General features: G+C 39.2%; 1 protein-coding gene across 1 annotated transcript in view; it reads right to left on the bottom strand.

The window, feature by feature from the left end:
• Positions 1-13,626, bottom strand: part of CFAP44 (cilia and flagella associated protein 44) — a 42,294-nt gene extending 28,668 nt beyond the window's left edge. Inside the window, 9 exon segments of the mRNA XM_048293965.1 lie at positions 591-746; positions 1,840-2,004; positions 2,539-2,653; positions 4,153-4,369; positions 4,682-4,784; positions 5,808-5,970; positions 6,989-7,160; positions 8,818-8,900; positions 13,227-13,626. Of these exon segments, the coding sequence (XP_048149922.1) occupies positions 591-746; positions 1,840-2,004; positions 2,539-2,653; positions 4,153-4,369; positions 4,682-4,784; positions 5,808-5,970; positions 6,989-7,160; positions 8,818-8,875 (1,149 nt within the window). The 5' untranslated portion in view covers positions 8,876-8,900; positions 13,227-13,626.
• Between the last annotated feature and the right edge of the window lie 232 nt (positions 13,627-13,858).

Here is a 13,858-nt window from a genome sequence, read left to right as displayed (position 1 = left end):
ATGGTGACTTCTTAAAAACTCCTTAATGATTATCATTGTGAAACAGAAATTACTAAATGCAATGATGTTGGTCTTATGAATCCCATCCATCAATTCACGGCAATAGAACTTGGACAATACCTTTTGTCATTCTCCTATCCTTATGCCAGTCTCACACATTACTGTACACTAAAAACACAGCACAGCATAACATAGCATAATGCAGTTGGAAAGGACTTGCAAGGATCATCTTGTCCAACTCCCTGATCACTTCAGGCCTGACCAAAAGTTAACTCATATTATTAAGGGTCTCTATTAAATGCCTCTTAAACATTGACAGGCTTGGAACTTAAATCACCTCTCTAGGAAGCCTGTTTCAGTGTTTGAAATAATAATAACTAATAATAAAAATAATAATTTTTAAAATAATAATAATAATATAGGTAGGTAGGTAGGTAGATAGATAAGATGATTTTCTATATATCCAGAGGAAGATTGAATTCCACCAAAAATAAACACGCTGGTTTGTAATGGACTCCTGCTGTTACTTACCATCACCTCCTTCATCTTGTGTTTCTCTGTAGGGATGTATGTATCTGAGTATGTCTTACCTGAGCATACCAAAAGGGCTGTCCATGGTCATGAATTTTTGTCATGAAATTCAGGCTGACATTCTTGCCAACCCAAAGTTCACTCATAGGCTCCACCTCCACTAACCCTGTGTCATCCACAGGATCAGCAGTATCTATTACCTCGAAGTTCCACACCTTCACGGCATTGGAAGAATTAAAAAAAAAAGAAAAAAAAAAAAAGCAGGGTTTTTTTTATAAGACTGAGTTGTTTTCATACACAATAAATACAGAAATTCAAAATTTTAAGAAAGCAAAATCACTGCTTTGAATATAACCTAGAACAATGACAGGAGCTTCAATTCAGCCCTGGCATTAGCACATGGCAGCTTCAGAACTATGCAGACCAAATGATATCTGTGGGCTCTCTGCATGGCTCATACTGAGGCAGCACAAACTAATGGGAAGTCTAACCCTTCCGTGTTCTGCTCTGTTGGATAAGGACAAGATATAAGTTAGCATGCTTATAATCAAGTGAATTTTCCTAAGGGGATAGCACCAACCTATAAAACACAGAAACAACAGTGTCTGAAACCTTCCACTGTCTACAGATCAGTTTCCCATTGATTATCTGGATCATTTCACACATCAACAGAAGACACATCATGTCCTCCCTTAAAGAGCAGGGAAATAAGATTACAAAATTCTTGATCATTGGCAGTTGAGATCAGAAACTGGTGTTATACATAAGGAAGACATCTTGACCTTAATTTATAAAATTATATGTTAGCTTCAGGATGATTTTTCTTGTAATTGTTCCCCTATTTCAGGATACCTATCTCCGAGATGCTCATTAATTTCTGTGTCATTTTAGCATTAATAATCTGAGCTTTTAAATACTCAGAAAATTAATTTCAAATATTCCTGTAGTTTATTATTTATCTTTGAAATAATACTATGCATTAATAGGCCTGAAAATTATAAAGACGAAAAAATGTTAGAAAGCAGTCAAGAACAAAGCTGTTAGAAGACCACTGAAGATTATTTTGATTTACTAAAGTAAAATCTGACTTATTTATTACTATTAAACAAGGGACACTGCGTGCCATGCTGTCCAATTCAAACACATACACTGTGGAGACGTGCTCTTATTTTCTTTGTCCTAAAAATTAATTTTCAGAAAGAAACTGCACTCCAAAATTTCCTCCAAAAACCTGGTAAATGAGATACATAGTATTTACCTGCTGTCATACATTTGCACACCTAAAGGCAGAGCAAAAGAAAAACTCACCCGAATGACACCATCTTTTCCAACAGAGTAAAGATCTCCTTCATCAAGAACTAACTGGGTGATAGGGCCCTCGTGACAGGGCTTGTGTCCAACTTGACAGAGCTCTACTTTAATGAGGCCAGCTTCCCAAAGCAGAAAATTGCCCCACTCAGTTCCTGAGACAACCTTCAATGCAAATGAAGATAAATATATTAGCACCTGCATGCAATCGTGCAGAAATACAGGCAAGAACTCAGTTAACATTTGTGGCTTCCTTCCATGAATGCATTAAATCAATAGCAAAGTACAGACATTTGCAAGAGAAGATGTAAAGGGTGAGGAGGCTCAACTTTTTAGCAGTGTGACATAATTTGCAAATGGTTGTCGATTAGGACCAACAGTCTCTTTGTATTTCTGTACACTGACGTTTTCGCTACCCCATTAGAAGACACTCAGCTCTGAGCCAACAGAGACCTTTTCTCTGTGAACTACAACACTAACTGTATTTTCCAATTACTACAAAGCAGGCCAGGTTTTGGGCAGATTGATGGCAACAATTCTCAGAACTGTTCTGATTCTGATTCTCAGAACAGCGCATCACGGGCCTGATTCAAAACATTTTGAAGCAAATAGTAACTCTCCAACTTACAAAGCAGACTTTATATCAAAGCCTAAAGGGGTACATAATATTTTTTCTTTTTGTCACTTTTCCTTACTTACCTTCCCATCGGGCAGCTCCACAAAACCCGTAATGTCGGACACTGCTGTTTTTCCAAACCTGCCTAAAGCTCCTTGTAACTTGAGACCAGTTAATGTGAGAGCCATCTTCCAGAACCTGAGTATAGAAAAAACATCCCTGTCTGATACAAGGTTTCTTAAACACTCTTCAGTCTCTCTCAGACACTGCAATACCCTTACCAGGCACGCCTCCGAGGTAAGGGCTGCTCATTTATTACTCTTTTTCACAGGAGAACCTGGGCTTTTTTTCTTTTGAAAATGAGATAAAGATTTATAACTACACAAACATTTCCCTATGCTACTCCTATGAAAAAGCTAGAAAAAGGATTTGGAATAGGCAGAATGAAGATTAAACTACTATTTAAAATTAAGAAGTGTAAAATGCACAGCTACATCTTTCCAGCTACAACCCATACACATAGTTAGGGGATACCTATTTTATTCTTGCTGTCTCCAGTGTATGATGCTCAGCTTTGTAAATCCAAGGGACTGAGGTCTTCACTGAATGTCATCCAAGCCCTCTTGCAGAATTGAACTGTACTATAAAATCTCACTGAGCCAAAGGTTTTATCCTAAATATTAATAGTTATTTCTATTTGATCATTAGTACAACATAACTTGAAATTGCTGCATTGCAGAAAAATTAACATCTACTGCAATTAGGGATGGTTCAGGGTGTGCAGGAGTCATTACATTTAAGAGAGCTGTTGAAAATTGTAATTTGAGTCAACATTTGGGTGAAAGGTCACATTTATCATGTTATAAAAGCTATGACAGTTTATTTGTAGTATTTTAGCTCAAAAGAAAGCTTATAAGAGGGTTTGTTCTTTCAGATTTCCATAAATAATGCATTCTACACCACATTTGTTCTGTGTCTAAATAAGTAATTTGCTATTTCAGACCTACTTTGCAACCAAACTATAAAGCAAATCTCAGATTTTGATCTGATTCCCCTGTTAAAATTCAAAGAAACTTTAGATGCATTGTAATTTTAAAGGTATCATTTTTATTACGATAGGATCGCACTCATATCTTAAGTCTCTGTTGTGTTAACATTTAAGTACTGGATAAACCCAGAACACAAAATGAAAGTTTAAAGTCATTTGGTGTTTGGTCCTTTTTTACAAAAGGACCCATGAGCTTAGCAGAGAAGGGAGTATATGGAAGTGTATCTTTTGTAGGCTTCTGGTGGGATTAGAGGGTTTCTGATCCATGACTTGGCAATCACCTCTAATAGCTGTCCAAAGAGCAGATGAGCTCAAGAAATCAAAGGTAGAAGGCACAGAAGGCATATATCCTATGTTAGGCCAGCTAGAGGACATGTATCTATAAGTATTTTTCATTACTTCTTCCCAGTGTTTGTTGAAATTACAAGAATGGAGCCAGCGGTACTGACATTTAACATCAAGCATCATCCTTTTTGGACAGCAAAGGCGTTGAAAGATTTGTTTGACTGGCTGAAGGTCCTGAAATTCCTCCTTTTTGTAAAAGCTAAGTAAAATAGCATTCCTCATTAGTACATGTTTGCTAAGGATACATTCTTGTTTGTCATCTCCTATGTATTTTGACTGCAGAGGTGTTACGTATTAAACCTACCTGATGTGTCCTGATCCACCTGTAGTTAGATGCTCTTCATTCTCAGCAGAAAACATGACCTTGTAAACATCCTGTGCAAAAGCTTTTGACCTCAACAGAGTCTCTTCTTGTTTCCAGTCCCATATAGTCAACATGTAGTCAGGGCTGCTCCCAACACTGGCCAGCAAAGTGCCAGCACGGTTGAAATCACCAAAAACATAAGCTGTCTCTGTTCCACCTGAAGAAATGTACAAGCCCCAGTACACATGCACAGGAAAGATAGAAACAATACAAAAATCTACTCAGAAGGAGCTCAACTTTCACTGAGGTTTTTTTTCAATAGGTAACAGCTCTAAGTTGGCTATTGATCAAATAAAAGTTTCTTCCCATGCAATAATAAAAAACTTGAAACCAGTGTTTTCTATTTTTGCTGTGAAGGACCAAAAGATTCTATTTCCTTCTAAACTAAAAATGATCCACTACTCCATCTGCTGGGATCTTTAAACACTAGTCCATCTGTATAAAATGAAAATAGAACTTTTTACACTACCTTTCAGTATTCTGTAGGGCCTCACTGAAGGATATGTGTAGATGACAATGTTTGGCTTCCCTCCTTTTTCTCCTACGGCAAAGTACTCCTTACTAGGGTGTGCCTTGAAAAAGCAGAAGTCCTGTTGCACACTGTAATGACACCTTTGTCTTTATCCTGCTAGTTTTTGAGTTACTGTATTCACTCACTCATTAGTCAAAACACACTGCCATAAATACTAGATTGCATTTTTCTGTGTGTTTATTCTGAACAACTGCCAACCTGTTGCTCAAGATCAGAATGAAGCCACTTTGCCCACAAAATGGTATATCACACATACACTGCAGAATCACGACAAATGGTGAATTAACCTGCTTTGTGATCCATTCTTTTACTATTCCTGCCTCACTCAACCCACTAGCTAATCTTTCCATAGCAGCATTTGTGTCAGCAGCTATCTACTTCAGCAGACAGCTGCAGAAAAGCCATCCTGAGCAACAGTATTCTGAAGGTGTAAAAATGTACATCGATTCCCCAGAAAAGGCTGCTTACAATGAAGCAGGACAGTCTGAGGCTGGTAGTCTGAAAGCCTGGCTCATGTGCAATAAAACTGAGAGATGGCAGAGCTTTCACAGGGTAAGGTGCTTCAAATTCAGAGACAGCACTTGAGACTCCAAGCTCTTGATAAGTTTAATAGAAAGTTTAATAGAGTGAAACCAGATACTTTTTCTCTCCATTTGTGCAAGAGCTTGATTTTCTAAATTTTAATTGCAAGTAAGACTCTATATTAGTGTCAGTTGTGAATAGGACAGATGAAGTGTTGAAAAAAATAAGAGTTTCTATGAGCCAGAAGATTTAAGTAAGAATGTAATAGTGCTAAAAATTTATCCCACCTGGACTTGTCAATCCTTTTAGGTACCTGAGCCTGGGACTAAGGTGTGCAAATACTTGTTCTCTGCCAATTACATTAATGGGATGAGAAGCCCATGCTGCATGGTCCACACATTCCCTTAATCAATACCATAGTTTCTTATGTATATGCATGTGCAGCTGTAGAAATCTCCCATATCTGGCAACCACAACCAAGCAAACAGGTTTTTTTCTTAGATAGTGACTAAGGTTCTTAAACAAGAAACAAGAGCCATACTGTGATAAACCCAATTCCACCACCACGGCTGCTCCGGACATATCTCTGATGTTTAGTTCTCAGGTTCTGGAGCACCACCTGGTTGCCTGCTATATACACCACAGTATGGCTATCCATTACCATCAGATTTACAGGTCTGGTACAGTCATATCCAAAAGAATGTCTGGGAACAGTCCAATAAGGAAAAGATTAGACACTGTCTTTCTAGAAAGTTTACTAAGTGGATAGAAATGCTTAAACTGAAACTGAAATGGGAATACTGAAACTAGTGACTAAGCCTGAAGGCAGGAGATAGTTTTCTTCAGTATACAGTGAAAGTAAAATATATGACTCTGAGAGGAAGGCACAAGTAAAGGCCTTCTAAAGTTCATATTCCATCTTTTCATCTCCAGTAGGGGTACACCTCTTGCTTCTACTGGATCCTTTGGAGCTGTAAGGAATTCATACTTTACCTGTGTTCCCTTTTCAAATAAAATGTAAAAGATGTGCACCAGATTACCAGGAACTGTCCTACAGACAAGAGATCAAACCAAGCAAGTTTTCAAGCTTACTTCTTAATTGTGTACAGGCAGATGTAGAGAAGGGAAAATCCAGTCTTCATTAGCAACTGAACTGTGTCTGCAGAGAAAACCACCAGCATATATGAAAGACACATATCCTATCTTACCCTACTTGACCATACCTATCAAAGAGTTTATTGTAGCTCTTAACTGATGGGCATCACTTCCTTTATTCTATCAGTTTAGATCTTCTGAGCACCAGAATACAAATCTACTTGGTTCCTTTCCCACTTCTCCCTTATGAGCTACACAGCAGCCCTTCTGCCCTCCCCTCAGCTTCTTGGGGAACACCAGTGTGGCTGCAGAGAAAGGGAGAGTTTTGCAGGGCATATTCTTATGCTAGTCTTCTGCCTGGTCACATTAGCTTCTCTATGATCTAGTTCTACATGAGTACTTATAATAGTAAGCATTATGCCCAGTAAGAAATGTTTATGAGGTCAAGACAACATTTAAGATTAAAGTCACCCAGAACCATAACTGGTCAGGATTTTTCCCCATGTCTCAACCAAAGGTATCCCACTAATGCCACATAGGCTACTCCAAATTTGACAAATACAATTTTACGAACATATATTAAATATCATTAGCTTTGAATTTGCACAAGCTCAACAGAAAGGATACTTAAAGGTAAGAAGGTCAGTGGGTATCTCAGTGTCGTCAGTGGCATATGGGCCTGAATATACATCTTCATACGTATAGAAGAAGTTTTCCGGGATTTCCTTTTTTACCTCCTCAGGCCTTTTTTGTGATTCTGAGGATACTTGACTACTGCCTTGTTCTTCCAAATTGCCTTCTGCACCTCAGAAATGGGAACATAACAGAAATTTATATTCACCATACGTTTTGGGTTAGTTGCTGATATTTGCACCTAACCATTAAAGGGAAGGGGTCACAATTGTTAGCCTCCTTTGACAGAGCAATAAATACTTCAGAGCTCAAAACAGGGGTCCCATGTCTTAGTAACTACTTGTTCTGGGACAGCCTGTAACAAACATTCCCTCAAGCTTTTAAAAACTTTACTGTAAATATTCAAAACTGAAGAGTTGAAACAAGAAAAATTTTGAGACCATTTGAAAAATACTGATTTTAAAACTTGAAGACTTACCAAAGCAGTTCAGTTGAGGTTTGCTTGATGTTTAGGTCTGCACTTTAGAAACCAAACAAATTTTAAAGTGTCTCTTTTCAGTAGCTATTGAATGCACATTGTTACACAAAACAATTAGTAAAACCACATATAATGAATCACCAGAAGACACCATTGTCCTCAAGAAAGAAAGCTGCTAATGTGTGATCCAGAGTAGTTCTTCACTGTATTGCAATGCATAATACTGTCAACTTGACTTCCAACTAGTCATAAGCACTTGTTAAAAGTAGTTTCCAGTGGGATACATCAGGTTAAATATGTTCTGTAAGCATTTCATGCTGTCCTGACTGTTTTCTCTCCTAGGTGTGCCACAAAAAACAAGCAAAGGGGTCAGAGACCAGCCAGGCAAAGAGCAAAGTTAAGGCAATTGGAAGGGAGCAGAAATACTCAATCACTGTAACTGATTACAGCCTGAGGTGCTGTTCTAAATAATAACAGTGAAAAATAATGAAAACTAGAAAGTACCGGGGGTTTTAAGTTTGTGCCAACATGTCCTCAATAATACTTCCAGTATCTGATTCCACTTGGTCCCCTTCTTCCTCCTGTTCCTCTGCTTTGGTGATTCCTTTGAAACACTAGTTTTGTCTTCTTTTGCAAAGTATAATTGGGATCACCCTCTTAGGAATTAATTCCTTGGACTAATTTGCTCATACATGCCATATTAAATAAATATATAGTTCTGTAATAGTAGAAGAATCTCCTCTGTCCAACAGCATACTTCCTGCTGTTTAGCATTAAGTGTAAGGAGAAGTTTGCTTCCAAAAAACAGTAATTTAAAACTCTCTCAGGGGAAGGAAAGAAACCCGTCCTATAACAGGAAAAAGGTGGAATAGGAAGATCAAACAAATGCCAAAAGTAATGTAGCAATGCATCAAAAAATCCTTCTAAAGTGGATTTGTTATTCATGCTACCTGGATCTAGTGTGTTAGATGACATGCAGGACAGTTGAAATAGACACTGGACAGGCATTTCAAGACGAAAAATATGTTAAAAAGAAAAACACAGGCCTCTGACTGAAAGAGTCTGGTGGAGTTAAAAACCTGATTTCAGTATTATCTACAAAGAGAGGTCTAAGCAGCAAAAAATTTCAGGGGAGAGACTTTGTGAGCTGAGGCAGAACAGGAACAGCAGGCACAGTGCTTAGTTCAGAACTTCACTATGAACAGAGTAAAAATAAAATTTGGCAACACCAAGAGCAGGAACTGGAGATGAACACTTACTAGTAAGAAAGGGGTGAGTGGTGAAAGAAGCCAGAAGTTACTGTAGGTTCAGTATTGAAATCACGATACAACGGGGAAATACTCACCACTGGGATCTGCCTGTGCATCTTCTCCTGGTTCCTCATTGTTTCCCTCCTGTTCCATTGGAAAAGATGGATGTCCTCTCTCCCTGGAGGTGGTAAGGAGGAACGTTTAGTATTGTTGCCTTTATGTGCCATTTAGACCATTTTCATTTCCTCTCAAATGCTTTGAGATTCCCAAAGATGGTATTTGTCTTCTGCCTGCACACAAGTACAGATAACCCAAAGATTTGGCCCAGGTTTTAGGACTCCAGGCTCTGAATAAATTGCTACAGCAAGACTTTCATCTAAATACTGTGTAACAGGGGGAACTGACAACTGATTTAAATGTTTTGAGCTTCTCTTTAATATACTGGGAGGAGATGTGCTTTTGAGACGAGGCTATTCCTCCACTCTTCTGGTGGGCTTCACAAAAACATCAGGACATAGACATTCTGAGATCATCTAATATCTTGAATGGAAAAGCAAGAGAGATGAATCTTTAAGGAAAAGGGACTTTATCCAAAACATTTTATAATAATGGAAAACAAATTTTAAAAGTTAACACAATTAAAAAATAATAAAACAGCTTAATAACATTCCTCCCTTGTGTGATTTTCATCTTTCAGACTATCTTTTTCAGAGTTCTACAATTTTCACTAGTTACTACAGTCCTCTGGAGTGGAAAAGGTCCAAATTTGTCATATAAAAACCAAACACATTGACCATTTTTACAAAAGTCTCAAAAAGAAGCAAAAAAGCATAAGCATTGTTCTTACTTTAATTTTTTTCTGCTTTTTGATTTCAAATGTGTTCTCCATCTGAACACAAATGAAACACCTTAAACTGCACATTGGAACAACTTTGTATCAATATTACAGCACAAAAAAACCTATCAGAAATCAGAAAATTCAGAAGTTGAATGAAAAGAAACATGAATACTCAGAATAAGAAATATGGGCAGGATGCAAGCAAATCTCTCTTCATTTGTAATCATGACTTTGATACCACTAAAAAATCCCTAAAAATGCACTTCCTGTTTCCAGCTTTGGGTCAGAATCCATTTGGAAAAAATATTTTGAGGAATTTCAGGCTTTTCCGATATTTCAGGAAAGGCAAAGTGTCCTAACATAATGGCACCCATGAGAAGGACAAGAAGGACAAAGAAATATTTCAGACATGTCATTCTTGTTGTTATACAGCCAATCTTCATCCAAAGGTTCTGAGTATCTGCCACAATCTGACCTTCCTGCATAATTTCACATAAGAATTACAAATGAGCTTTTATCCCTTAGGAGTGCTGAGGAAAACTTGAAAACAGACAAGCAGAAAGTTTTACATTTAGAAAACAAATGAAAATAAAACAATTGCAATATATCTCAATATATTTAAATGAAATTCATGAGTTTTTAATGGGGTAACACCACTGATATCACTGAAGTTGAAGAAATAGTTATAGACTATTTGCATAAATAGATAGTGGAGTGTTCAGAGACCTGAATTCTAATTCCAAACCCAGTAATGACGTGTACAATTTGTATCAGCCATTTCACCTCTGGCTGTCTCAGTTATCTCCTGTGAAAAATTAGATAATAATACTTACCCATCTTAGCGAAGTGTTTTCATATCCACAGAGAAAAGAGCAATGAATTTTCAAATTATTTTAACTAATTAGCAATCATTTCTCTTCTAAAAATTAAGACTATGATAGTTTTCATTATAAATTAATTCCTATCTGGAAAATGCTTTAGGCTGAAAGAGGATATGAACATTTCTGCCTGCGTTGACATCTAGTTAAAGAAAGATACTGCAGTGTCCACTGTGCACATTTTTGTGATGGCATTCAAGCACTGTGCCTAAGAAGATTTTGAATTTAAGGACTCAGAAGAGGCTCATGGGGGGTAACGTGTCTACTTTGGCTGCAGACTCTGGGATTCATGAGTTGGCTGATCCAAAAAACTCCAGTGCAGGCTCACCATGACAAAGGCATTCATCTCTCTGAATGTTGATTTTATTTTCCTGGGGGAAACCTGGGGGGTTTTGGCAGGTTTTTTTGAGGCAGGTTTGCTAAATCAGAAGGATTTAAGCCTTTTGATATTGAAAACTGAGATGGTGACAAGTAGAACCGGTGTGACAAGTCTAGCGGGAAAAAAACGCTCATAATTTTTCTACCAATGCCTGACCAGGGCAGCCTATTTTCTCCCTAGTCCTAGTAAAGCAAAACACTGACTTGAAATAACTGTACCAGATCCACATCAGTGTCGTCATTTCCAAGAACTCCATCAGGACTGAATTCAGGTTATCCTTGTTTCAGTGGACAGTGCAGCAAGTTGTGAATTTCAGCAAAGTTCCATTTTCTTTCAAATTGTGTTCATTCAGGTATATGTCTTCAGTTATTTCAAAACTAAAATGTTCTTTATCAATTTTGCTGCCACACAGAATCTTTACATATAGGAGCCTCTCAAAAATTCTCAGTAAATTTGGACATTAAGTGATTTCTCATCTCAGACAATTGTCTCATTTATTCAAAATACAGCATAATTAAATCAAATGGGCGTTTTTTTGCTAACACGTAAACAAATTCAGTGAGATGACACCACTTTCTTTCTATTTTGTCATCCTACACTTTTCTTCTTTCCAGAAAAAAAAGATGTTTAAATGTGTAAGCCTCATAAATGCAGTTCTTGCCTTCATAAATCCTGTGACTGACACTTCAACTGCATAAAATACATGAAATTAAATAATGATCAAAAGGCAGCCTACAGTTTTACTTTAGAAAACAGAACATATCTAACAGTTATTTTAAGCTGTCTCTGCCCCACACCATTAACTCTTTAGGTGTGCTTAAATGACAGCACCTATCAGCTTTTACATCCACAGAAGAGTGATAATCAGTTCTGTCCACTAATTCAGTTTATGTAGAAATAGGGAACTATTACTGCAGAATAAAACTGCAGTGCTATTAGTACCAGCAATAAGCAAGAGATTTAAAAAATATCTCTACATTGTGCTACTTCTGAAGGATTTTATTTCTTGGTTCATTCCAAAATGTGCTAATTTTTTTGTAGAAAAGCTTTACCCACTGATGGACTTTGGAGAGAAAAAAAAAAAGGACACTTGGTCTTTCCTTCAGGAGAGATTGTATGTTATTCCTTTAGCTGTTTTCATTCCACATGAAGGAACTCAAGTTTGTCCCAAGACTTCCAATCCTGACTCCTCCTAGCACTGCATTATGAGCTCTCCACGCTACTCTCTCTGCTCTTTCTGACCTGGGCTAGCACTGGTCTAAACACAGCTGCAGCATTTGGGTATCGTGAGGGATGTCTGCCACGAGGAACTCCATACTGATCATCTCTTCCAGGCTGAGGCATCTTCTTCGAGTCTAGCTCTGCTTTGGATGTGCCAGGTTTCTTGCCATCTGCCAAGTCCTGTTTCTTTAACTCATTTTCAAATATGGTCTCCTCAGCACTTCTTTCTGAGTCTTTCATTTCTTTTTGAAAAACAGCAGACCATCGACCAACTCTCTCAGTACTCCTTTTAGCTTTCAGACCACATCAGAGTACATCAGCAATTTACGGGGCTGCTGCTGAGTGCAAAACGTGCAAACAGGAAAGTCTTGTGAAATTTACTTTCATTAAAAAAAAAAATTAAAGTCTTTTAGTGCTTATATACGGAAAGAAAAATATCCAAGTGTAAATCAGGCATAGAAACCAGTGCTATCTGTATACCATTATCCATCAGCATTACTAGAAAATTAGTAATAAAAGTCAGTTTAGGCAATCAACCCAAGATCCCAAGGAAAAAAAAATGTACTAGAGAATATGGCTGCTCTTACAACAGCTAGAAGACTTGAGAGCAAGGAGAATAACAGAGGATATAAATTCTGACAGCAGTTAGGTATATAAATTATTTACTAGTCAGAGATGGAGACAGCAAGGATAAAGCTACAAAGCAGGATCTAGACACATCATCTTTATCACAGCTCCATTGTCTCTCTTCTCCCTCATCAGAGAGAGAAAAGACATGGACCGGAGCCCTGCTATTGTTCTCCTCACTATGTTGCACACATGCGGAGTATTCTCCTATTTAATTAGGAGAAATAAATCTAATTTCTTTCCAATCTAATTTCCAGTCTTGTACCTAAAGTAGCCCTCTGTATGATCCACATATCCTAGCTCTGCCACATGCAAGTAAGTTTCTTAAAGCCTGCCCTGCGAATAAAGGTTACCAGGCTTTTACTAAGCAGAAACAAGAGCAGGTGACATCACCAGTTACTTATTAACTTAGAGCGTAAAGAAAAATCATAAAAATGAGAGCAGTGCCACAAATGGAACGAGCAATGAAATCAACTGCCTCACACATGGTGAAGAAAGCCCAACAAGTCCCACATTTCAGAGGAAGTACGGGATGGTCTATCCCTGCTGAAGGACACTCACTGCTGTTTAGCGGGGATAGCAGAGGGCAGGCAAGGGACACCTGGCGCTCCGCAGGGCGGGCAGGGGAGGGAGCCTCAACAGGGCCTTGGGGAGGGTGCGGGCACAGAGGGGCCCCGAGGTCGCAGAAGCTGCGGGGGCGTGAGGAGCGGGGCTACCGGGGACAGCCCACGGCACTCGCGGGCCCGCCGGGGGTGGCTGTGTCCGGAGCTGCCGCGGCCTCTCCACAGCCCCGGTGCCTGGGCCCGGAGCTGCCGCGGCCTCCCCACAGCCCCGGTGCCTGGGCCCGGAGCTGCCGCGGCCTCCCCACAGCCCCGGTGCCTGGGCCCGGAGCTGCCGCGGCCTCCCCACAGCCCCGGTGCCTGGGCCCGGAGCTGCCGCGGCCTCCCCACAGCCCCGGTACCTGGGCCCGGAGCTGCCGCGGTTCTGTCTCCAGGCAACCGCGGCGGCGGCGCAGCGCCCCGGGAGCGCGGCCAGCGGGCGGGTCCGCGGCGCTACCGGGCCAATTACAGGGGATAGTGGGTGTTTTACTTTGGGTTGTTGGGGTTTTTTCTTTAAAGTAATCTCTGCTTTGGCTACGGTTGCGGACTTTTCAGAACTCAGCGGGAAAATTAAATTAGCGACAGGACGAGAGG

Source organism: Corvus hawaiiensis, chromosome 2 (genome assembly GCF_020740725.1).
Source record: "Corvus hawaiiensis isolate bCorHaw1 chromosome 2, bCorHaw1.pri.cur, whole genome shotgun sequence".
Classification (NCBI taxonomy): Eukaryota; Metazoa; Chordata; class Aves; order Passeriformes; family Corvidae; genus Corvus; species Corvus hawaiiensis.
This window is presented reverse-complemented; position numbering and strand designations above follow the sequence as displayed.